At 43.1% G+C, this 24325-nt stretch overlaps 1 protein-coding gene across 2 annotated transcripts in view; it reads left to right on the forward strand.

Moving 5' to 3' along the window:
- ap3b1a (adaptor related protein complex 3 subunit beta 1a) overlaps positions 1 to 23127 on the forward strand; it is a 46861-nt gene extending 23734 nt beyond the window's left edge. For both annotated transcript variants that reach the window (XM_041059250.1, XM_041059249.1), the window contains exons 20-27: positions 634 to 787; positions 2680 to 2728; positions 2914 to 3017; positions 9978 to 10206; positions 12686 to 12770; positions 13445 to 13542; positions 15152 to 15290; positions 22130 to 23127. In XM_041059250.1, coding sequence (XP_040915184.1) covers positions 634 to 787; positions 2680 to 2728; positions 2914 to 3017; positions 9978 to 10206; positions 12686 to 12770; positions 13445 to 13542; positions 15152 to 15290; positions 22130 to 22283 — 1012 coding nt within the window. In that variant the 3' untranslated portion in view covers positions 22284 to 23127. The remainder of the gene's footprint in view (positions 1 to 633; positions 788 to 2679; positions 2729 to 2913; positions 3018 to 9977; positions 10207 to 12685; positions 12771 to 13444; positions 13543 to 15151; positions 15291 to 22129) is intronic.
- The last annotated feature ends 1198 nt before the right edge of the window (positions 23128 to 24325 follow it).

Genomic DNA, 24325 nt, shown 5'->3' on the forward strand with positions numbered 1-24325 from the left:
AGCTCACCCCAGTGCTTCCACAACAAACACAGCATAATGCCCTCATTATGGCCCAGTCATTTCAGGCAGGGCCTAATCAGGCCCACAGTGATTTATATCACTTTTTCCTGTTCCCAGCAAATGAAATCTGTAGGCCAAATTAATACTGGCTTTTCATCATCGCCCCAAGTTAAAAAGCCAGTTACCGTCACAATTCCCCTCATTAATTTAACGGCTGAAAATCCCAGGCAGGCGGAGTAAACACTCATTATCGGGACAAATTGAAGAGGGACAGAGCAAGTGAAAGAGAGAGGAGAAAGATGGGAAAAATCTTTTTGAGTGAAAGCAACATCAAATTAACTTCGCAAAACAAAAACAGATTGATATTTGTTGTTGTGACCGCGCCGAGCTCAAGCTTTCACTTTGGACGGAAAAGAAAAAACAAATCACCAAGTTTGTTTCACCTGGTGGTTTCTAGAACATTTGTACAAATTATATACATGGAGGCTGTACATGTTTTATGGATTAAAAGCAGTATTTCAAAACCTGAGCAGAATGAATCAGCAGTACTGTTATTTTTTTATATACATGTATTCTATTACTTGTATTGATCCCACGTCTGAGGCAGTTGTGTGCTGTTCCTGTGTGTTTCAGTGACTCAGATGAAAACGGTAACGGACCTGTAGCCCGCGCCAGCAGCTCATCAGCTGAAAGCTCCTCCGGCTCAGAGACGGACTCCGAGGACGACTCTGATTCTGACGCCCCCGCGGTACCACAGAAGAAGAGTGATGTGAAGTCCAAACCCAAGGTGACACCATGATTCAGTTGGCTGTGGGTTTATTTGACTGAGCAGCAGAAATGAGAGTTGTGCAAACCAAGGTGCTGCAGTGCAGATCTATCAGGAATAAAACACACTGCACACGATTTACACCAGGCCTTATTCACTATACTGTTGATTAGACAAGTGACTTATAGATTATCATAGATACTAAATACTTCAAACATCTTTTAAAAAATACACTATAAAGAAAACAACAAGCACAATTAGTGAAGCTTTATAGATTTGCTGTGGCACAAAGTGTCGCTGATCGACAGAAGGCGTATAAAGTATTTATATATACAGTAAACAATTTTTTTTATAAACATGCTGAGACTGGGGCTTTTTAAACATTTTCACTATTTACTCATGAACACCTACACATCTCTAAATGAAAAACATCTGGCGCATGCATCACATGATTGTCTCTCTGTGTGTGTTTTGATTTGTATAAAACTGACAACATTAGAGGACTGTGTGGGCTTTTAGTGCGTGTTATATTTTGTTAGTTTGTTTTGGTGGCTGGCTTGATTAGAGTGGAGAACGCTAATGCTAAAACACGCTATGATTACAAATATTAAACATATTAAGTAAGAGTATTTCTATAATTTGAATAGGAAGCAGGGACGCTTTAAAGTGGTTGTCCAACAATATCCAAATAGATTTAATAAATTTAAGTATGCAAAACAAAACTAGACTTTAAAAATAGACAACTGACAGTTCATATAGATCTCTGTAGCCGTGGCAACGCACTGAATGCGGTGTACTAAATACAAAAGATGTTGATTTGGAGCGATTATCAAACATAGGAACCAAACGTTCATCTCTGATCTAAGATATTCTGCAATATCTACAGCATATCATGTTCGAGCCAGTGAAGGATGTGATGATTTGTAAACAGGATAATGGAGAAACTCTTTCCTGTTCTCCCAGGGAGCTCCTGTCCCCCAGGTCCACATCAAATCACAATTTATACTGTGGGATATAATTTTGCTTCCATGTTACCAGCTTTATTTTTTCCTCTTCAAGTCCTTCATTCACCTCCGCTTCAGCCTCCACCATCTTTTTCTTACCTGTTATGCTCATCACATTGTTTCTCGCCCTCCCTTTCCTTTTCTGCACTATGAAATTCTCATTTCGTACAGTTTGTCATTTGGGCATGGCCTATGAATTATGCATCTTTCTCTCCCTGTCTTTGTATACACCCCCCTCTCTCTCTCCCTCCCTTGCTCTTTCAGACCTCCATTTACTAACAAGGTTTCCGTCTCTATTACCACCACCGAGCGTCAATCAGAGAAGATATGATAAGATACGGCCTCTAACTTTATTGTTTGTTTTCACTCTCATTCCTCACTCCCTCATCTGTCCTGTTGTTGTTGTTGTTGGTTTTTTTTTTTCTTCCCATCTGCTCAGCCTGGATTATGCAGAGTGGAATTTTTATGGTTCTCCATGTCACGTGAATAGAGCCTTGGTTGGTTAGGAGGGTGTGGAGAACGGGTGATAAAAGCGCTCGTAGGTTTAAATGCGTTTTTATTGGGCCTGCTGTGGTGCAAGATACAGGCGTGCGTTGCAATTCCCACAAGCCAACACCTGACAAGCCCCCGGCTCAGTCGCATGAGGTGGCGTGCATCGGCCGTGACACGACACTGCGCACGACTGGCCGTTGAAAATTTCCGACATGTTACATATGAATGCAGAGAGCCTGTTTTTTTTGGGATGAATGTGTCATGATCTTGAGAGACGCTGTCGGCGAAATTGAAACGTTTGATCCGCTGAATAGCGCAGCACACAACTTCGCTGCTTTTGTTTTGAGTTGTCATCTTTCAGCCTCTCCTCCTGTTTGCTCATCATCACGCTGTTGTGTTTGTTTGTTTTTTTTTTAGGTGGAAGTGAAGTCCAAGAAGGAAGTCTCTCTGCTGGATCTAGATGACTGTGAGTTTATCTGCACTTTGACACTGTGAATCACTCAGTTTCCAGCATTAATCAGAATAACCACCTCAGCAGAGGTTTGTCATTTTCAGGCCTAATGCTCCACCCATTAACAGTGTGTGCCAGTCCTCCATAATAACTTTTAAAAAAGAGCTGGTGTTGAGTTTTGTTTTCTCCGGCTCCTTCAGTTTCTCCTGCACCTACAAACCCACCAAAGTCTGCAGTCGTCCCCTCGAGCCTGCTGTCCGACCTCGAGGGCCTGTCTCTCTCCAACGTCTCCCCCGCCATGCAGGTTAGTACACTCGTGTGTGTCCGCATTAGAAACACACACAGGATGACATTTCCTCTATCAGCGTGTGTTGAGAGTCAGTTGTTCGTTCCTGCCTGACACTGACAGAACAGCAGAGCAGTATATGAGATGGTGAAATGAGCCTCTCTCCCTCGTGGAACATTTCTGCTTCAGACGCCAACTATTGACCTTTTCTGCCTTCTTATATTTATAGCCAGTCAGGACGGTACAACTGCTCTCCCTGTTTCCTGTATCTCTTATAGTCTGTCTTTCTCACCCTGGCTGTCTTTTGCTCTTCCACACCCTTGAACTCTATTTCTGTGTCTCATCTATAAGTCCACCCACTCTGCTTCTCTCCCCCTCTCTCTCTCTCCCCCCCCTCTCTTATCTCTCTCCTCCTCTCTGTCACCTTCCATCTCTCTCTGTCAGATGTTGTGTCCCTCGTGTCTCCGTGTTGTGTATATCTGATGGTTGACCTTTCCTAGTGTGACGGCTCCTTTCTCTCCTCAGTATGTGAGCGGCTCTGCACGTTCAGTGTATTTTATATCTTGTCTCGTCTTCCCCCGGGAGGAAAATGTCCAGACCATTCTTTCTGCTGTTGCTGTATCTATTTTGTGTTTTGCAGTCGGTCTGCGCTTCCTCTGCTGTTTGAAGATTTTAAATCAGAACAGATTAAGATTCCTAATCAGAAAATTGACGGTGTTTGCACAGCATTCGCACAGGTCTTTGATAAGTGCTTTTATTTTGGAATTTGCTTGAATTCAGTGTTTCGCTGTCTAAATTCCTCTAAGATATAAATTATTTTCATTAAGGATTCGTTTCTAGATTATTATTTTTTGATTAATAATTTAATCCTTTAATTGTTTGTGATTAAAATGTCACTGTAGCACCTTGGTTAAAATGGCTTCAGAAGTTCTTAGACTGCAAAGTTTTATCCTAAAATTATTTTTTGTTTTCTCTAAACAAACCGTGCAAAGATTTTCCATTTACAGTGAACGAATCACAGAATTCACTGATCATCAAAACTGTCGACCGTCCGATTATCAACTAAGTTTGAGCCCTAAGTCAAAATTTTGGTTGCATTATGAGACTGAGATTGTGTTTTAGGTCCCTCTTATTTGTCAGTTGTACATTTCCTCTTATTTGTCTTTTTAGATAAGTCAAGACAATTTTATAACAACAAACACAAATCACAAATTCATCTCAAAGAGCGTTTTTTACAATCTGAAGAACATATGACCACAGCAGCAGCAGCAGAGGAGGGATCCCTCTCCCAGGACTCACAGAGTGGCAGTAGGTCCTATATCTACGGAGCAGACAGGAGTAACAGCAGCAGAGTAACAGTATTAAAGCAGTAGTTTGACATTTTGGGAAATTTCTCAGCGAGAGTGAGATGAGAAGATTGATACCGCGTCTCGTGTCTGAGGCTACAGCAGCAGGGTGAACAGAAAACCCGGCTCTGTCCAACTGTAAAGAAAAAAAAACACATCTATAAGCAGCTGAAGAGTTTCAGGCATTGAGTAAAAGTATGAAGGAGTAAAGACCAGATAAAAAAGTACATTTTAAGCAGCACTGCTTATTTTCGATTCATTTACAGCTTAAATTAATGTAAATACTAGTGGGTGTTAGACAACTTAAGAGTTCACATTAAAAGTGAAGTCTTTATTAACTTTTCATGGTAAACAGTTCGTTTGCCTGCGTGTGGATGAACGTGTGGATGAACGTGTAGTGAACGGCCTGCGCTCTGTCCCAGCTCTGCTGTTGGTCTCAGCCCGGCGGTGAGTTGCTCTAAATTCTGCCCGTCAGTCCTGCCCGCCTGTCAGTCAGCGTGATTGACAGCTGCTCTCAGGCCAGCGTTTATGCAGCACGAGTCTTGTTAGTCACTCTCTCCTCCTCAGGTGAAGGCCAGGGAGTAATAGAGAATAGAAATGCAGATTAGAACAGGGAACTTTTTGCGCATCAACATCTGATTTAGAGTCAATTCTATGCATAAATACATGATGGGCATCGGGATTCATAGACAAGGGTAAATAACCTCACCTTTATTTGCACACGCCCCTCCCCGTGCACGCACACGCTTACATATCAGCTCACACACACACACACACACACACTTTCTCTCACACACTGGCCTCGGTGTCATTTCTATTTCTCAGCAATCTGCCCACAGAGGCAGCGAGTCTGTCTCAGCTGAGCGCTCTGGCCCTTTTAGAGAATTACTGCATGGTTATCAAAGGCATTTAGATTAACCCTGGTCACTGTCTTTGACCCACCTCCTCTTCTGTCTCCTCCTCCTCTCCCCAGTTTCTGCATGCTGCCGCTCTTTCTAATAACATTTTGACATTAGGATCTCTCACAAATGCCTCTTAAATCCCCCCACCCTCCCCAAACCCCTTCCGACCGCTGTCCGTGTGTGCGGCGGGGTGGCCGAGGCTGATAACTTTTCATTCATAATTAGCAGTCAGCGAATGGGGCTGCGTTGGGGGGAAATTGAACTGTCAGCGGCGGGGCGCAGGGTGTTTGACCCCATCACGCCCAGAGGGGGCCATCATAATTTGTTCATTTGGTGTCCATCAGGCGGGCGCCAGCTCACCCCCTCCTCCTCCTCCGTCTCCCTCCTCACCCCTCTGACCTCCCCGTAGTGGGCGCTCTGGGTTCACGTCTAATTATGAATCAGCAGAAGGACCCAGAGCGCCACGAATATAGCAGCCCCTGCCCTCCAAACCTCCCGCTGCCACTCAAACTGTAGAGATTGCCTCTTAAATAGGAATAAATGCCCACACGGAAACAGCCAGTCAGTGCTGTGGCCTTCGCAGCCCGTGGGTAGTCTGGGAAATATTTGTGTTTAAATGGAGCTGTTGAAGAATTTCTCACTTATGAACTAAAAAAATAATAATCCAATGTATTTCAGTGTTTTCTGTAGAAATCAACTTGTTCAGGCATTTTCTCGAAATTAGGCAAAATGAGAGATTGCTGCTTTAAAGTCAAGAAAAAAATGATTCCAGAAAAATCTCAAAACTTTCAGTTTCTCAAGGACAAATATTTTCCATTCCATATTTTCTTCTGTGATAGTAACTTTAGTATCTTTGGGTTGTGGACTGTGGGAAAATGATCAGCAGATTGATCGGTAATGAAAATAATCACTAGTTGCAGCTTTAGCTGTATCACATATTCTGTTTAATACAAAGAAACTGGCGGTTTGTTATCAATACTTGCAGAGCAAGACGAAGGACACTGGACTGTGTCTGAATAACAGTCCTCTATTATTGCTAATGTTCTTTAATGGAAAATTTCAAAATTAATCATTTTAAAACACCTAATTTACAGACAGATTAGCGTAAATGAACTAACCTCTGTCTGTATGAGCTGGAGAGACTTCTTGTTACATTAAACTAGTTTTAGATGGCTGTAGCAACATTTATTTAATTCAATTTGCTGTCAAGGTCTTTGTGACGCCCCTCAATTAATTGTCATCTTCTGACTGAAGGGAACAATTAGGCCCTAAAGTCAAACACATGTTCCTTACCTTAATCCTCACAACTCTTGTTGAACATAATGGAATCCTGTCCCTGGTGTTGGAAGCAGGCGGTGTCTGAAAAACAGAAATGGATTTTCAATATATGCCCATACATCTCTGTGCTCCCCACACCCCTTTCTTTTAAATTGGCCCTCGTATGCACACGGCACAAGGCTGCCCGGCTCCGGTTAGCCCTTTTGAATATGTCAGCGGGATTTTCAGGTCATTTGCCAGAGAGGATGCTGGGAGCGTGGCGTCCGGGCTCTGAAGGTGACTGGTGTCTGTGTCATCCATCACAGGAGCTTCCTTTAAGTTGATGCATAATAGAGCCTCTCAATCAACTTCCTCCCTCATTGTCACCTCCCTCCTTCCTGTCCAGGGTGGAGAATGGGAGCCAAAGCCAAAAGAGAAAAAAAACAGAGAGGGAGAATGACAGAGAAGTCAAGGTTACATCCCTCTTCTTCTCTTATTTACACTTGAGGTGTTATGGGCTTGTGCTGCGTAACAGGACAACAATGGATGGAAGGGTGAAGGGGCTTGTGTGGGCACTTGTGTCAGGCTTTAACTGTCCACTGTGTCAAATTGGTGATAATAAGCAGTTTGAAGCCCTGTCCTGTCTCTGTTCCTCCCTCCCGTCGCCGCCGCCTGCTCGGGGCGAGGCGACAGACAGGACCTTGAAGCAGGATGTGTCTGTCAGGGAGGTAAATCTCCGTTGTGATGGGGTGGCAAACATTACGGCCAGCTTTATCGACACCGACTGCTCTGACACATCCAAAAGTGGCCCAATAAATTTGCGGGCCGCCGGCGGCGTGACGGGCGCCTGTGAGGGCGCGGTGGCGTTACAGCACGGAAACAAATGTTTGTTTGACCTCCTTTACAGGCACTTGGGCGGTCTGGGCACAAGAGACACTGCGAGTCTGTCAAGGAGATGGGGAGATAATGTTGTTGATCACAGAGTTTAGTCTGGATCTGATGTGACTTGGACTGAATGTTTTTATTTTATTTTATTTTATTTTTTACAGTTTTGATACTGGTGCCCACATGATGCCTGAACTGTGCCGACCTACATATTTGCACTTACATCTTTAGTTTATCACGTACAAAACTTAAATCCTCTAAAATGGCTAAAATGAAATCCTCCGTCATGAACGTTATTTTTGTTGAAACTGTTTGAGAGAGGTATTGTAGTTTGTGATACTGTGGAGCTGTACAGCATTATACACAGAGGTATTTCTGTTATTTACCCTGTCCTCATTGATAAAATAATAGACAAAATAATAGAAATAATAGAAAAGCCTCTCATTGTCAAATGACCACAGAGTTGAATCAGCACCTCCTTAGAACAGTTTCAGCTAAAACTGAACATTACAACCTTCTGAAAGTGATGATTTATTGCCGCGCCGTTGTATGAGACCTCATTAGTTTTAGCTGGGTGTATCTAATAAACTACAATGTACTGAATAATCAATAATCAATCTTTTGTGAAAAAGGCAAAGTCGTTTACAAAAGAAAAAAGTTGGGCGCTGTAGTTCACAGCAACGCTTCATTTGTTGTGAGCTATTTTCAGCCATGGGTTAATATTAAAGGTGTATTCCTCTGTTTTACACATGAAGGTCAGTTTACTTGACTAAAATAAGCAAAGTTCCCTGATTTCGTGATCAGGTCAGTAAATATCTGATCTAATAATAAGGAAACCAGATTGAAGAGGACTCTGATCTGAGCTTCCAGTGCTTTCTGATAGCCTCAGTGTGGGTGAAGCAGTTTCATGCTTTGTGATAATGACTTATTTCAGCTGTAGATATCTAATCTTTTAGATAATTTAACTGCCAGACCTGTTGATTTTTTTTTTTTTTTTCCATGTCTCGCTGCCACAGTGCAGCGACAGCGAGTGTTTGATTTCAGCTCAACAATCTCTGAAGTGAGCACACTGGAGCTCGTCTCCGCAGCTCCCGTTGTATGTCACGCCGATTCTTCATCCTCACACACGCCACATGACAAGTCTGAGGGCGCCTCGTGCATTTCTCGCCCGAGTCAGAACACACGGGCCGTACACTCAGCTCCGCTAAAACAATGTGCACTGACACTGTGAGCTGTGCCACCGTGCCTGCGTGTTTCCACTGTGCTTCTTCATGTCATATTCTTAGTCGTATTCAATTAGCTTAATTAGTTCACACACCTCGCTTAATCATTTAAGTCTGTTGTTTTTTTCCCACCACTGTTTTTCTACCAATGGTTGTCATATAAAGCTACATGATATTTCTTACTCTTTTTTTTTTCTTCACAAGTCTTTTACTTGTGTGACTTTTTTTCTTTTCTTTGAGAGTTAGATTTATTTCTTTTTTTTTTTTTAAAGTGGTAAAAAGCGATTTTACATTCTTTAAGCTCTCGCTCATTTGCACCAGGATGATATACATCTGTCTGTTGTTGGCTCTGTGTTGAGTATGTATGAGTATATTCAGGTGCTAAGTGTTTCAGAGGGTGTGAAAAGGCTGTATCCGTCCTGATGTTTCCAACTACTTAGTGCTGTCACTCAAGACAGAAGGACCTCTCTGACTTTGAAACTCCTTACACTTGTCATACTTATGTGATAAATGTTATCTACTGTGTTCTGATAAAGATTCGGCAGAAGTGCATCTGTTGTTGTTGTTAATGCACGTTATGTGGATATTCTCATATTTGACAGTGTTTCTGAGAAGAACTGACAGGTGCCACCATCAAGTGAAAAACTGAACGCCACCATCAAGTGTGAACAAGGTTCATCTGAGTGACAAGATGTTAATTTTTTTCTAAGGAGAAAAAAAAAACACACACACCTCCACCTCCTTTCTGTTCCACATCTCTCGAAGATAATGCAATTTCCTGCCTCTGAAAAGGTAAAAGCTCCTTTAAAAAGGTTTGTGAATGGCAGGTTTGGCCCATGCAGGCACTTGTGTTTCTATTCATTAGAGGTTGTTTTTATTCAGCCCGGTTTGACCGAGCATCCAGCCCATTTCCATCTAACTGGGCTGATTTAGGACATTTCTTAAATGGGCTCCTCTTTACCCTACAGAGTTAATGAAGGCGGGGAGGGGGGGTTTATCAGCCAACCCTCGGTCCCACTCCACACAGAAGTGCTGCGTTCTGGCTGCTGATTGGACGCGGTGAATTGTGTGAATTTGTGTGATGGAGAAACCGGAGATTCTTGCATTAATCCGTCCTCTTGTGTGGATGCATTTGCACTGTAATGCACGAGGCGTCCCTGGATGTCGTGTTGATGTGGAGTGCTCTAAGCTCCTGAGCAATGTTCTGCATGAACTGTTTTTCTTATCTTCCTTCTCTGCTTCTGCTCTCAGCCTGTTGTTGTCTGAAGCGTTTAGTTATTTATAGATGAATCCAGTTCACACTGCGTTTAGAGCACACAGCTACTGTACAAAATCACACTCCCCGTCTTTCACGTGTGTTTCTAGGTCACCACTCCATCTTTCGGCCCGGTGAAAACCTACGAGCTGCTTCATCACATGACAGGAAAAGGCCTCTCGGCCAAATACCATTTCCCCAGGCAGCCATGTCTGTACCAGCCCAGTATGGTGGCGGTGCAGGTGACGCTGACCAACAGCTCGGATCACAGCGTGGAGGAGGTCCACATAGGAGACCGGAGCCCTGCGAGCCTGAACATCCACTGCTTTAACACCATCGGTGAGTACAGGTGCCCCACAGGTAAATTATTCCACCGCCCACTTTATGCTGTGTGCTCACCAACTTTTCATCCAACAGGTTTTACTGTGTTGTTAATAATAATATGGCCACCGTGCATCTTTAATGAATCTTCGACTCTTGTGATCCACACTAGAAGTGTTAAGTGTTTCCGTATCTATAAATATTGTGATGCAGTAAAATCCAATAGAGGAATCGTGGTCATTGTTTTGTAGCACTGTCAGCAAATGAGATTTTGAAGGATAACTTTAATAATATTCTATATTTTTCTTATTGTCAAAACAAAAACTATATAGTATAAGTTTTATTACATCTTTTTCATTATTCATTCAGTCTCTGTGTCATTAATTTCCTGTGTTAACACTAAAAACTGTTTAAATTGTGTGGTGTAGGTGTATTTTTTTTTCTTTTTCTTCTTCCATTTTCCAGTTCCTCAGAGCAGCCTGACAGTTTCAGACACATCATTAAAAAATGTGCAGTACTTGTCTGCAGAGCTTCCACCTAATCTCATTTTCTCTCTTCATCACATAAAATGCTGGCCTGTGATTACTAACCGGTCCTCACACACGTTGGGTGACGAGTGTGTCAAACTTCAGCGTGAGCTCAGTTTTGTATTTGCGGATTTAAGGCGTAACGCTGCCCTGTTTTTGTTATCTCCTTTTCCTTCACAATGGCTTTTGGGTTGTTTTTATTTTTTGAAACTCTGCCTATGCTATGGTTGTTTTCTCAGACAGATGTTAACTGATCATTACGTTATCAAAAAACTATAAGCCCGATGGCCATCAGCTCGGCAAATAGCCCCATCCCATTCCCCCAACCTGAAAACAGCCGATATTACTTCAGCTAATCCCCGTTTGTTAGTATCGATCAGGACCAACAAATATACACTATCTCCATATCTCCTGTCACACTGTTGTATGATCATTACACTCAGTATAATATGGGACTGAGAGCAGTGCTCCCACAAGATTTTCCTTTTCATGCGCACACACACACACACACACACACACACACACACACACACACGGCTGGTGTGCGGTGGAGCACGTTAAAACTGTCAATTGCAGGGGATTGATTGGGCATTGAAGGAACTCAAGCAGCCAAACAGTGGGTAATTTGGATCGATCGAGCCCGGCTACTGTGAGCGGGTGGCTGGAGTTGGTTCGGAGAAGTTGCAGAGGATGAATACAGACAAAGCTTTATGTTGTGTTGCTTTGTGTTGTGTGTTAGGTAAGAGATAACACACGACGGGGTTTAATAAGAAATATCGCGAGATGCGTCTGCGGTACTTTGCGTTGCTGCTCATCTCCATGTGAGTGATTTTTAAACCTGTAATTTAACAGTTTAAGGTCAAACAGTATTTGTGTTTTGTCCCTAAATCAATTAACAAATTAACTCATTTGTAACAACTAGTTACTAACATGTCCTTTGCCTTTAATACTTCAAACACCAAAACAGAAAAATAATAAAACACCATTAGGATTTTTATGTGATTTAAAGGAGCATTCCGGTTTGTTACAGCGTGGCTTTTAGTTCAGACATTAATACTAACTCACCACTCACAGCCTGGCTCATTATTTTAGAGCAAATATTAAAACAAGGACAAATGTTTCTTTGAATAAAAATCTTTGCTTTTGTTGAATCCTTATTATAGTCTTTTAGTTTATACTGACCCAGAATACTAGAGAGAAGGAAACAGAGACTGTAGTTAAAAAAAAAAAAAAGACAACATAGAGGTAAAACCAGAAGGAGTCTGTAAGAGAAGCTGTGAAGGCTGGATTGGAAGTGAGTCCATGATGGCTCTGTTTTCAGAGAGTTTCCTCTGGAGCCTCTGCTCTGCTCTGCTCTGACTGTGGAAAGAGTTATACAGTAAAATAGCCCTGCTCCACAGAGAGAGAAACACAGGCCGACTGGGGAAGCGTGGAGGATGTTTCTGTCTGTCTGTGTTCTTCTCATCCTTAACCTCCCCCTTCCTCCTCCTCCTCCTCCTCCTCCTCCTCCTCCTCCTGCATTCAGCTGTCCAGACTCTCTCTTCAGCATTTTTGGCTTTACTTAACTCTCTCTTTCTAGCTCACGTTTCAGCCACTCTGTCTGTCTCCCTTACCCCATCTCTCTTGATGCTGATACTCTCTTTGACAAGCCTGTTGTCTTGGAAATATGCTAGTCCTTCATATGTGTGTGTGTGTGTGTTTTTTTTTTTCTGAGGCTAGAGGTGTGGGGAATGAGATTGAAGGATAGATTTCTCACACACGGTGGCCTTGCTTTGTGAAGTAGAAAACACAAGTGGTGTGGATGCCTGTCTGTTCCACTCTGCTGCTGCCCTCCCTCCCTCCTCCTCCTCCCTCCCTCCTCCTCCTCCTCTCTCCCTTTGCTCCATCCCACCCCACACTGCACACTGTGCCCTTGTCACTCACTCTTCCTTTTCTCCTCTCGTCTTTCCTCCCCTCTTTTCCATTCTCAGAGCGGCTGGAGCCAGAGGCCTCGGTGACGGTTTCCATGGGTATTGACTTCAGCGATTCGACACAAGCAGCCAACTTCCAGTTGTGGTAAGACAACCTGACATGCACTCATATCAAGTCAGGTGTTTTTTGTTTTTTTTTTTCCTCTCAGGTTTTCAGCTGTACATCTTCTTCACTACTTTTTTTTCTGCTACTGCTCTCATTCTGTCTCCAGATTCATCATCACACCTCCCTTATTTGTCTCTTTCTCTTTAGCTCATTTGCGTCCTCTCTTACCTTTTCTTCCCTCTCGTCTGTTCTTTGTTAATTCTCCTTTTCCGACCCGCTCTGTGCCAGCACTCCCAGGTGAGACATCAGTCACAATTGATCCTGGTTCACTGGGATAACAATTATTCCTGCAGTAATCAGCCCCAGCCCAAATCAGCCTGCTGAATGCCATTGGCACCGCTGCTCAGCCGATCAATAACCTTATCAGAAAATCTGTTCGGGATGGGGGAATCAATCCGGCCCAAAATGCCATTCACAGAGCGTGGTTTGCAAGGCAATCAGAGGAGAAACATTTAATACGCAAACAAAGCATAAATACACACAAGTACACAAAACACACACACACTACACCACAGGTGTTGCTCTCCATTCATTCAGATTAAGGTGAATTTGAAATACAGGAGTTCTACTTTACAAGAATCCTGCTTAACTCTTTATGTTAGATATCCTGTAAATAAGTTACTGTTCCTGTGCGCTTGTGTTTTCTCCCTCAGTACCAAGGAGGACCACTTCAGTGTGTCCATCCGGCCTGCCGTAGGAGAGCTGTTAATGCCCAGTAGCATGACAGAGCAGGACTTCTGCAAAGAGCAAGGTGAGTCAACAGTTGTATCGTTGTTTGCAAAATCAAAAATTCCTCACGTTTAAAGATCGTTGTCATTATCACGAAACACAAACTCGAATCGTTGTTCTGCTAATTCATAGTCACGGGTCCTGTTCTGAATCATTCCTTGTTTGTTGTTGTTAACTAATTCCTCTGCTTTTCTTTTGTTTGTCAATAAAATTTCTTTAAATGCTTCAGACTTACTGAGTCTCAGATAAAAGAATTATATTTGTATTTGTCCAGTTGACCTCAGTCTTTTTCACAAACTGCTGAAAATATCACGATTAAAGAATAAACCTGCTCATATTCTATATTTTGATCCTGATATTTTTCAGCGATCCAACAATCGTCGGATTTTCAGCCAAATGTGCTGCAGATTTTAACTGAATTTCGACTTGGTGGCGCTGATTCTCAGTTCAACCTCAGATGGCGACAGTGTAGAAAACATGATGCAAATGTGGCATTTGTTTGTTTCATGTATTCATTTAATAATAATATTAACAATAATAATTTGGGGGCATTTTGGTGGGACTGACTCAAATGTAGTGAATAGAGCCTGATGATACTGAAATAGATATTTATGAGTAATGATATATTAAAAATTTGGTAATTATATATTAGCCAGTGGTCATTTTTTATGTAAATATGTAAATAATCATGTAAATAATCATGTAAATAAACATGTAAATAAACAGTCTTGATACTGTTTATTGGAGCTGGGAGCTAATAAGAAAAATATAACACTGGACGTATTATTTAAAGACATTATAATAAATCTAAAATACATGTTTGAATCTCAGTCACTTAAAATCAGAGAGTCAGTGTAAATAGAGTAAAATCCCGGCCTGTCTCTAATAAACATTTCCTCACCTTTGTCATTAGGGCAAAATGCTTCCTCTCACGAAGCACTTAACATACAAAGCACCAACACACACACACACACACACACACCTGTGGAGCTACATACTGTGGCAGCCATTGAGAGCTGAGAGCGTACTCATATCTGAGCCATCAGTGTGCTCTTAAGTGCCTGCTAAATGCTGCTTCTGCTTTAATTAATCTTCATTCGCTGTGTTTTGAGCTCTGCTGAATACAACCTGCACTCAGACAAAAAAAAAGGGACTGAACAGAAGAGAACAACTGGCTTTGCTCGACCTTTTTCTCTCTCGCAAGTCGCTGCTTTATACCCAATGAGTGAAGTTAATTGATTCTTTCATTTAACAGGTTTTCATTATATTTGCCTTTAAGACCTCTTTTATTTCTACCTAACATGTGCATATTTATCTCCATCCTGTCTTTCAAATCCTTCCTCGTTACCAGGAGCACATGAACTGGCTCCCTGCCTTCAATTGAGTGTTTTTTTTTCCCCCTCAGCTCTGTTTGCATTATTGATGGAGGCACCATTTTATTGTTCAGCTTGTCCCTTTTCAGTAATCAGCAAAATTTGATTTAGCAGTTCAGAAACCAGGTCCCAAAATACTATTTAGACATGAAGTTAATGGACATTTTGGATGCATAACACCTGACTGTGGACTTAATAACAGAATTTAGTTTCTTCTTGTCCCTGCTTATTTTTTTGTAATGTTTCTCCTCCTCTCAGGTAAGCTCCTGGGCATGAATGAGACCTCGGAAACCATCACCATGGCAACAGCAAACACCTCCAGCCAGGCCGTCAGCAAGCAGATCCTGTCTGTGGCCAACGTGGGAGTGGTTTCATCGAGCCAGAACAACTTCCACAGGTGAGACGTCCAGAAGTGCGTTAATCCGCACCCTCATCTCATAACGTGACCGTTCATTGAAAACCATGGAGCTCCAGCCACTTTAAAACCTGCTTAGGTGATAAACGTGTGAAGAGCACGTACGCTAAAACACGTGGATGATCTGACAGCGACGTTTATCCGGTTTACTCTTACTTAGCTGATATTCAACTTGATGTTGAGTGTGAGATTCGATATCGACGATGTATTTAATCCCAAACCAGTCAAATGCTTTGAGACCTGAGTACAAAAACAAAGCTTTTCACACTGAATAGCTGGTGTTTAGTTTCCTGTCAGCTATTGGAAATGAACACCCACGAGGCAGCGAGGAAAGCAGAGATGATTTCACAGTAAATGACACAATTCGCAGGTTTCTAATAGACAGAGTTCAGTTATTTAATGAAAATGGACGAGGAACCTAAAAAGAATATCAAACCCATTTAAGCCGCCTTTAGTTAGTTTGAGCTTCTGTTTTAATTCTCTGACTGGTCAGTAAAAATGTTTGTTTATCTTATGTGTTAAAGCAGATATATTCTTACTGGATTTTTAAAACTGTCAGATTTTGGTTTCGGTTTCTGCCTAAAAAATCCAAACAGAAGAAACAGCAGAGGGTTTAACAGGTAATGACCAGCGGTTGTATATAAACTGAACAGGTGAGTACACGGTGCAGTGTCTATCACTAGTTCCTTTGTTATGTTTTCTTATTTTTGGGAGCCTGACGCTCTTTGCCTACCAGGCTTTAATGTCAAAACTGTGTTTCTGTTGTCTCAGCTATTCTGTGAGATTTAACCAGACTTGGCCGAGAGTTAGAAGAGAAGATTAACGCTGCTCTGAAATCTGTTTGTTAAATTTAAGGCTACAGGCGGCAGCTTGTTAGCTTAACTTAGCATGAAGACAGGAAACAAGGGTAAACAACTAATCTGGCTCTGTCTAAAGGAAACAAAATCCAAAAGTGTAAAAACAACAATCTGCCGTTTTACAGGTGATGATTTTTAGTTTCTTGACTGGGAGCAGTAACTTCCTGGTTGTAGCGTTTTATTTAATGTACAGATATGAGAGAGGTATTGATCTTCTCCTGTAACTTTCCCCCAGAGAGCGAACGAGCAGTTTCCTGAACTGACAAACTTCCCTCATATAAACAGTCGTAACTGTTGAATGTGCTGAATCCACCCAGTCAGTGCAGGCTCAGGTTCATCTTATCTTCCAGCTAAATTCAGGTTTAAGACTGGTTTTGTGTGTGACATTAGCATCAGGCCTGAGGTTCTGTAACATTCATTGTTCACGTTGTCTCTGAAGAAAACATTGTTGACTCTGACAGTTTGGGATTATTCAGTGCGAGAAGTGATTCTTAAATGTTTCATCCCTTTATTTAATTTGATTACATGCGAAATAACACAAGATAGTTTAGCACAACAATATAAACGCACATATGCACAACACATACATGCAAATTAAATAAATAATAAGTAAAAACTTATTTCATCACATGCGAAAAACACAAATTCAGCCCCACAAAATGTGATACTTGTGTCGGCAACATCAAAAATTATTGACTCGCCTTCTTCGTATCAGGAAAATCACACTTTGACACTATTTTGTGAGTCACACACAAATTTGTTTCCTCTGTCTCAGAGTGATATGATGAATGTTCCCGGACACACGTGCCTGCCATAATTGTGTTTCATGTGGAGTTTAGTTAAACAGTGTGTATGCGGGTATCAGAGAGTGAAAGTGTGTGTGTGTGTGTGTGTGTGTGTGTGTGTGTGTGTGTGTGTGTGTGTGTGTGTGTGTGTGTGTGTGTGTGTGTGTGTGTGTGTGTGTCCCTGCTCAGCCTCACACAGACATGCCAGGGGAATGCCCTGAGAAGCCTGGCTGTGTAATTGGTGTACACAGAGTGTGCTAATGAGCTTCCTCCTCTGTCACGCACACCCGAACACCTGATAGATAATTACACCTCCCTCTCTCCCTCTGTTTCCTGCTCTGTCTCTCTTTCACTTCATCTCTGCACCCCCATCTGTCTCTCCCTCCACGCCGCTGTCTCTCTTTCACTTCCTCTTTGTCTCTCACTCCATCCCTCTGCGCCATGCTCTGTCCTCCCCCTCCGTTTGTCTCTTTCTGTCCGTCTTCGGTGATGATTTCTTTATAGATTTAGGCTGGAATGGACGAAAAATGTAGGAGACACTGGATAAATATGGGGACGGTGAGGAAGTCAGAGTGAAAAAATACAAAGGAGACCACAGCACAAGGGCACAGAGAGCTGAAAGAGTGAGTGGAAATCAATGTTAGCCAGTGGGAGAGGCCTGCATCCAATAAGCCCATACTTCATTCAGAATAACCAATAACTCAAATGACTCCCTGCTATCAATCTCTTTCCTGCATCTGTGACGGCTAAAGAGGAAGACAGTGTCCCCATGTTACCCTCTAGTCTTTTAATAATAAAGACACTCTCTTCCATATTGTTGGGTGGTGTCCATATGATGACCGACTCCACCTCGCTGTCTTTAGGACACCCGTTTATCGGAAACGATCGAGTTCCTTGCTGACAAAATCCTCAGTGTTTGTCTCCCCAAACTTACCCGGCGGGTTTGACGGCGTTGTCTTTCAGAAGTGGATTCAGAGACATCAGGGTTGCATGCTTTTGTCCATTTATGGTTCTGATTTGGTGCCAGTGACTGTGCAGGCTCAGGATAAGTTCATCTAATGTGATCAGATCATTTGCTGGTATAATATAATATTCTTTTTTATCTTTCTTTTTTCAGACCAACTGTCCAAAACCCAGATATACTCACTTTATTATAATAAACAGTGAAAAAGCTGGAGCCAGAGATGATCAATCAAATGATTAATCAGTTATCGGAATTGTTGTTGATTCATTTTCCGGTAGGATACACCCATCCGGTGTATCCGATCAGGTGACCTCCATCCAGTGCCCCAGAGTGAGGGCTCTGATCGGGGTAAGATCACATGAAGTATCTGCCCCCAGAGCAGTGAGCTCATGACACGTTTAATGTTTGCTTTAAATTGACCTCGGGTTATAGACTGCGGTCTTGTAGTTAACACAGGTTTGGTTTAAAAAAAAAAAAAAAAAAAAAAAAAAAAATCAACAGCCCTCCCCTCTGCATCCCTGCACTCCCCGTGTTTATCAGCAGGGTGCAGCACTGCTTTTCCCAAACAGGCGTTGAGGGCAAGCGGAGGGGGATGCCACAGAAACACAGAAATTGATTGCTGGAAAGGAGGATGGCAATAAATCAAGCAGGAAAGCAAATGTAGACAACGCTGTTCTTGTTTATGTCTAAACAGGCGGAATAGAATAAATGTGCTCTATTTTTCAGTCCGTTTGAAAGCAAATTTGATCGAATTTTGCATGCATTGCCAATCCCTCTGGTTAGAGCCTAATCCCCCCCCCCCCCCCCCCCCCCAAAAAAAACAACAAAAAACAAAAACTGAACCCGTTGATTTATAAGCTATGCTTTCTCTTTACTTTACACTTTGATATAATTAAATTACGTTTCTTTAAACACTGTGAAGTTTCCGCTTTTTGGTGAAGTTGAATTCTTGTTTCCATTTAAAATTTAATTGACTATCATTTATAACCTGACTAATTAAATGTCTGGTCTCTCCATTATGGATTGCTTAGCAGACGCTGTGGCATATGATCTGTCTTCAGATGATATGAAATGCACCATAAAACTGATGTAATGTGGGTTATTTTCCGACAGCGATGAAGATGGAACATGTACATGTTTATCTCAGTTGCAGCTAACGCGTTTCCTTAAACCCTCGTTGAGTTAATTTCCCGTCTCCTCCTCTCATCTTGTCCCTTTTCTTCTTCAGCCTCTGTTGTCCATGTGTCCTCTCTTACCTTTCATGTCCTCCTGCCCTTCGAGTGCAGCGCTGTGGTGTGTCCGTATGGCCGAGCTCTGGAGATGTGTGAAGGGTTCCTGGTTCTAATTGGGGCTAATAGCTCTGGCCATCTGCCTGGTCTGAGTCGGCGTGCTTGTGTTCGGCTCTGCTCTGGCCTCACTGACCAATCAGTTGAAGGACACTCTTCCAGTTGTCCACCTGGCCAAGAACCAGGATGGAACAATAGCATCCAGCTGCAGCCGCCACACTCTTGGCCTCAGCTTTTCAGAGCCTTTTATTTGAGAGAAAACATGGGTTAGTAAAAAAAATTTTTTTGTAGCTGACCAGCTCATTTCCAGAGAATGAAACATGGCTGAATGTTTACTTCAGATGCGGAGGGGACAGTGTCCTCGCTGTGGGTTAAGTCCTGTATTCTTGGTTGCTGAGCCGAATCCTCGGCGGCCTGTGTCTTCTCTGTGTGAGGGTGAATGTAAAGGTGAAGCCCGCTCTGTGTTTGCAGTGGCAGGGTGGAGGGGAGGCAGATGGCACACACAGGCTCTCTGCACTGAGGAGAATCACAGATAATTGGAGAGTGATGCTTAGCCGCAGCCCTGCCGATCGATGCCAATCCTCCTGCTCTAAGTCCAGGGGTTATGCTTTGCTTTTCTTTCCATACACTGCAATTAATCCAGTGTTTAGCCCAGTGTGTGAAGAGTGCAGGAGAATACCAATGACCCGTTTAAGGCCCGCTTGTCCTTAATCTTTCCCTTCTAGTCCTTAAAAATGCACTGATGCTGCGTTAGATCTGGGGCGTGATGTGGAGCTGGTCTTCGCGCCCTGAGCGCGCACACGAGCACAGACAGCAGCAGAGTGCGAGTATTCAAAGCAGATACGCTCGCAAATCAAGCACAATCAAAACGCGCTGCTGTTTCTTTCACTCGCTCTTATTCCCTCGCATGAACAAAGGCCCACGGCAGCGTCTCCTGAGACGAAATGAAAGCAGCCTCGGGGTAGTGTTAACTGGCTGAGTAAATGATAGATTTATATCCTAAATCCATTAGCAAAGCCACAGGGACCACACAGACACCTTAAGCTGCTGACGGTGGGGGGGGGGCAAGAGACGGACTGAGGGAACTGGACAAGAGACAAGCATGTATGTTTACATGTGTTCATGATGGCGTGTTGAATGGCAAATGTAAACAGCAGAGTCAGAAAAATGCCTTTTTGTTTTGGTTTAAATAGGATTATTGTGATTTAACAGAGAATTTCCACAGTTAGTAATTTGGATTAACATACAACTCCTGAATTATTTAAAGAGCAGAGCAGAGAGTTGGTGTTTTTGAGAGAAATTAATCCTCCTCTTGAATGGCTTGTGTTCCCTGCTGAAGTGGCTAATATTTTAATTAAGCCTGAGGAGGACTCTCTCTCTCCTCCCCGAGAGCTCCCTGATAAACTCCCTCCCCTCTGTTGATGGTAATTTAGCAGCTCCCCAGAGACACACCCAGACACACTAGGTTTGTGAGCCTAGTGTGTCCCCTCCGTGCCCCCCCATCTTTAACGTGTGCATGCTAATTGGTGGACGTGCTAGTCGCTCCCGCTGTGCAGCACAGTCTTGCGGGGCTCCGTGACAGCGCCTGTCCACAGGCCGTCCTGCAGGGGGGCTCTTCAGCCGCTTTAGTCAGGCCTAAGTGGGGCTCTTTGTGGGCTGTTTGTCAGGCCTAAGCGGGCTGCCGCGGGGGGTCTTTGTTGCGGGGATGTAGTGCTAAATGGAGGCAGATGGCTGGGAGTCAGCCACGTGAGGCTCCATGATGCAAAGGGCCAGAGGGGAGTGGGAGAAGGAGGCCCAGCTCAGCTCTGTTGCCCTCAAAGAGGGTCACAGTGGGTCACAGCCCCTGTGTGCCTCTTGTTAGCACTCTCAATGGGGACCATGTGCGCCCAGATTTGCCCCTGGTCTGGAGGGACGGTATCCAAGGAAACGGGGGACTGAGAATTCTCCCGTAGGCCCAGAGGGAGCTGGTGGGACGGGGCATCCCCCATACTGGTCCCAAGGCTCCCACACATCCACAGTCCATAAAAACAGGCTAAATTCTGATTGACTGGCATGAAGGGCGTGTCTCACCCCTAATGGCTCTTTAGTCAGTTGGGATAATAGACTGTCTGTTGCTCTGCTCTCTATATTTCCTGTCACATCATTTCCCTTCTTTGTCTCACGCACTAATTTAGGGTAATTACAAGGTGTGAGGTGTTAGAGGATTTTCTGATGTGAGGATTTATGGGAGAAATGTGAGTTAAGTGCAGAGGTTTACGGCTGCTCAGCACATTTATCACTTGTTTTTAAGCTGCTTGATGTTTGTTATACATTAGCATTTTTTAAGTGGAAAAGTCTTTTGTCTCATGTCTTTTTCTGTATAAACATAATATAATAAATACAGAATAAAAACAATGACATTGGTTTGGCCTAAATTACAAATTAGTCTCATTCCTGTAGAGAAATGTGAAGTACATTTATTTGTTTTCATTGTCAGACATCTGTCACTGTCACTTTCATTTTGCTGAAATAATCTTTCATGAAATCTGTTTGCTGGTTTCAGGGTGAAGTGCAGCTGTTTTTCAAAAGTTCACCTGAGGTGTGTCTGACAGGTGGACAGAAACAGTTGTTTAGAAACTGATCAGTGTGTTGTGTGCTGTTGTTTGTCTTTGACTTTCTTCTTGTCTCCTTTTCTTCCCCCAAATTACATAAAATGTATTTTTTCTAATTTATGTTGAGTGGTATCTAACCACGTGGATAATTTCAGGTTTATTTGGCCAAACTTTGTAAGATAATTGTCGCTGAGATTAATGATTCGATGCTTTTCAGCGCTCTTTTCAGAAACAGCCTCGCTGTTACTCGAGATAAACCACAGAACATTTCCAGACTCGATGTCAGTTCTTTCCTGGAGTTTGCTGAAGCTGAGCTGTGTGCTCGTATTCACCTGCAGGTTTGCCGGGCGGACGGTCAGCAGCGGAGCCCTGGTCCTGGTGTCGCTGATGCTGAAGGAGTCCTCCTCTGCCCTGCTTACCATCAACACAGAAAAGAGCGTCATGGCGTCCATGTTGCTCCGAGACCTCAAACAAGCCCTCGCCCAAGCATAGAGACCCCCCCGCACCCCCCTCCGATCCTACAGGTTCTTTTAGTAAAGGTAAAAGGGGAACAGCACTTGATTAAATACTTCATACATTTTATTTTTGTGGTTTGGGACGATCTTGGCCTCTGAACTCGTCCTGAACCATGGGAATAACTTTGGTGGAAGTCTGGAATGAAGTGATGATCCCCTTTCAAACACACAGAAGGCCTCATAGAAGTGATAATACATTTTAAAATGTGACACTGCCCTCAGCTGCTTCTTTTAGTTCCACCTAAACACGACACTCCTCCACCACCAAGACGCCACCATTTATGTCTGTGGTGACAATTCAAATTTAATACGGTTTTGACCGAGGATCATAATGTATAAATATTTGGGAGAAACAGAACATGGCTGCCTCGGTGCTCAGCGCCTCAGGCCAAATTTTCAGCCCTGGTTCAGAGTATTTACAAATCCAGATACTCCACTGAGAAATATAAAACCTTTATGTCCGACTTTATTTGTGCCTGAGCCAAGAGACCCTGTGTTCGCATTGGACATTTTGCTCCTTAGTGCCAAGAAGAGCAGACAGGGAGGATCTCTCCAGGCTATTTCAACCAATCTCAATATTTAAGATTGATTTATAAAGTTTATAAACCTTTAGAAGCTTTTGTAACATCAAACTAGTCTCTGTGCCTGATTTAGTTTCACATTCCAACCTTTAAAACTGCCCCAGAATCACAAATCTGTTCAAGTGCCTTCTACATGAAAACCATGTTACTTAGAAAACCGAACACACACGTTAGACTCAAATCAACAACCTCTTTTTATCTGTATCGCTTTTGCTGAACAATAAAAAAAAAGTGAACTCATTAAAATAACCATTTTTTCCTTTCTGTCTTGCTGCTGGTGACGCTCTTCAGTTCGAATTGGGCGTATTTAGTGACTGTCACTCAAACATCTCCGCGCTGCGTTTCACTGTCATTTAGCTGAACGTGGCTGAAACACAAAATCGTTAATGGTGCGCTCTGCTAATTGGCAGGCTGAGGCACAAACCATGTACTCAAGACATCATGATTGTGATGAATCTGACACTCCACCTGCTGACATACATTCTTCCCTCTCTTCTCCCTTGTTTCCATCCGCTGTGTCGTAGCCTATAAGGCAGCGGTAGGCAAGCGATGGCTCGTGGTCCAAATCTGTCCCCCCGTGCAAAAATATTTGGCCCCGTGAGGAAAGCTGAAGTTTTCAAAGTTAACAACAAACCTGTGACGTGATTTTTCCATTAAAAAGAAGAATGAGGCTCGTGTAAATCTCAGTGAATAAAAATCATCCAAACTTTGCTGCCCACAAACACTGACTCATTCTTTAACTTACCTGCCCCCTGCAGTAACCCTCATGGCATTAATGTTTAGAACAGACTCTATCATGAGCTGAACACTGTGGCTGCTGAACCAGTATGAAGAGTACGACACGGCGATAGGATGGTTTCTGAGCTGCAAACTGTAGAAGCCAAGTGAAAGCAGAGTAAAGCGCATTGTAGCTGTATTAAATTCATTTTATGTAAATATTCAGGATGTGCGAGGACTTTGTGCAGGGAGAGCGATGAAAGGGCTTCAGCTCGACCGACGAGTAAAGACGCTTTTATCGAAACTAAATCCTCTCCGCTGCCTAAAGGCAGATCTGCTGTGCTGCTCATTGTTGAGTAAAGTTGTGCAGATGTACGTGATGTGTTTTAGCATCGCACCGAGCAGGCCGGTGGCGTGGTGTGCTTTGCGTCTGGCTGTCTTTTCTGGCTCATAAATAGCGTCTCTCTGAGGGCTGTGGTGAACACCTGTTAGCTCATCTGTCACAGGAGCTCCACTCGCATCCATCACCTCTCCCTCTGTACTCATTCCCTCAGCCAGCTGTTCCCATTACACACACACACACACACACACACACACACACACACGAGAGCTGTGTCAGGCCTGCCAGACACACACACACACACACACACACTTCTCTTGCTTTTTTCAGCCTCATACATACCCACAGCCACAGAGAAGATTTCCAGACATATTTACGCAT

This window comes from Toxotes jaculatrix, chromosome 16, assembly GCF_017976425.1.
Source record: "Toxotes jaculatrix isolate fToxJac2 chromosome 16, fToxJac2.pri, whole genome shotgun sequence".
Classification (NCBI taxonomy): Eukaryota; Metazoa; Chordata; class Actinopteri; family Toxotidae; genus Toxotes; species Toxotes jaculatrix.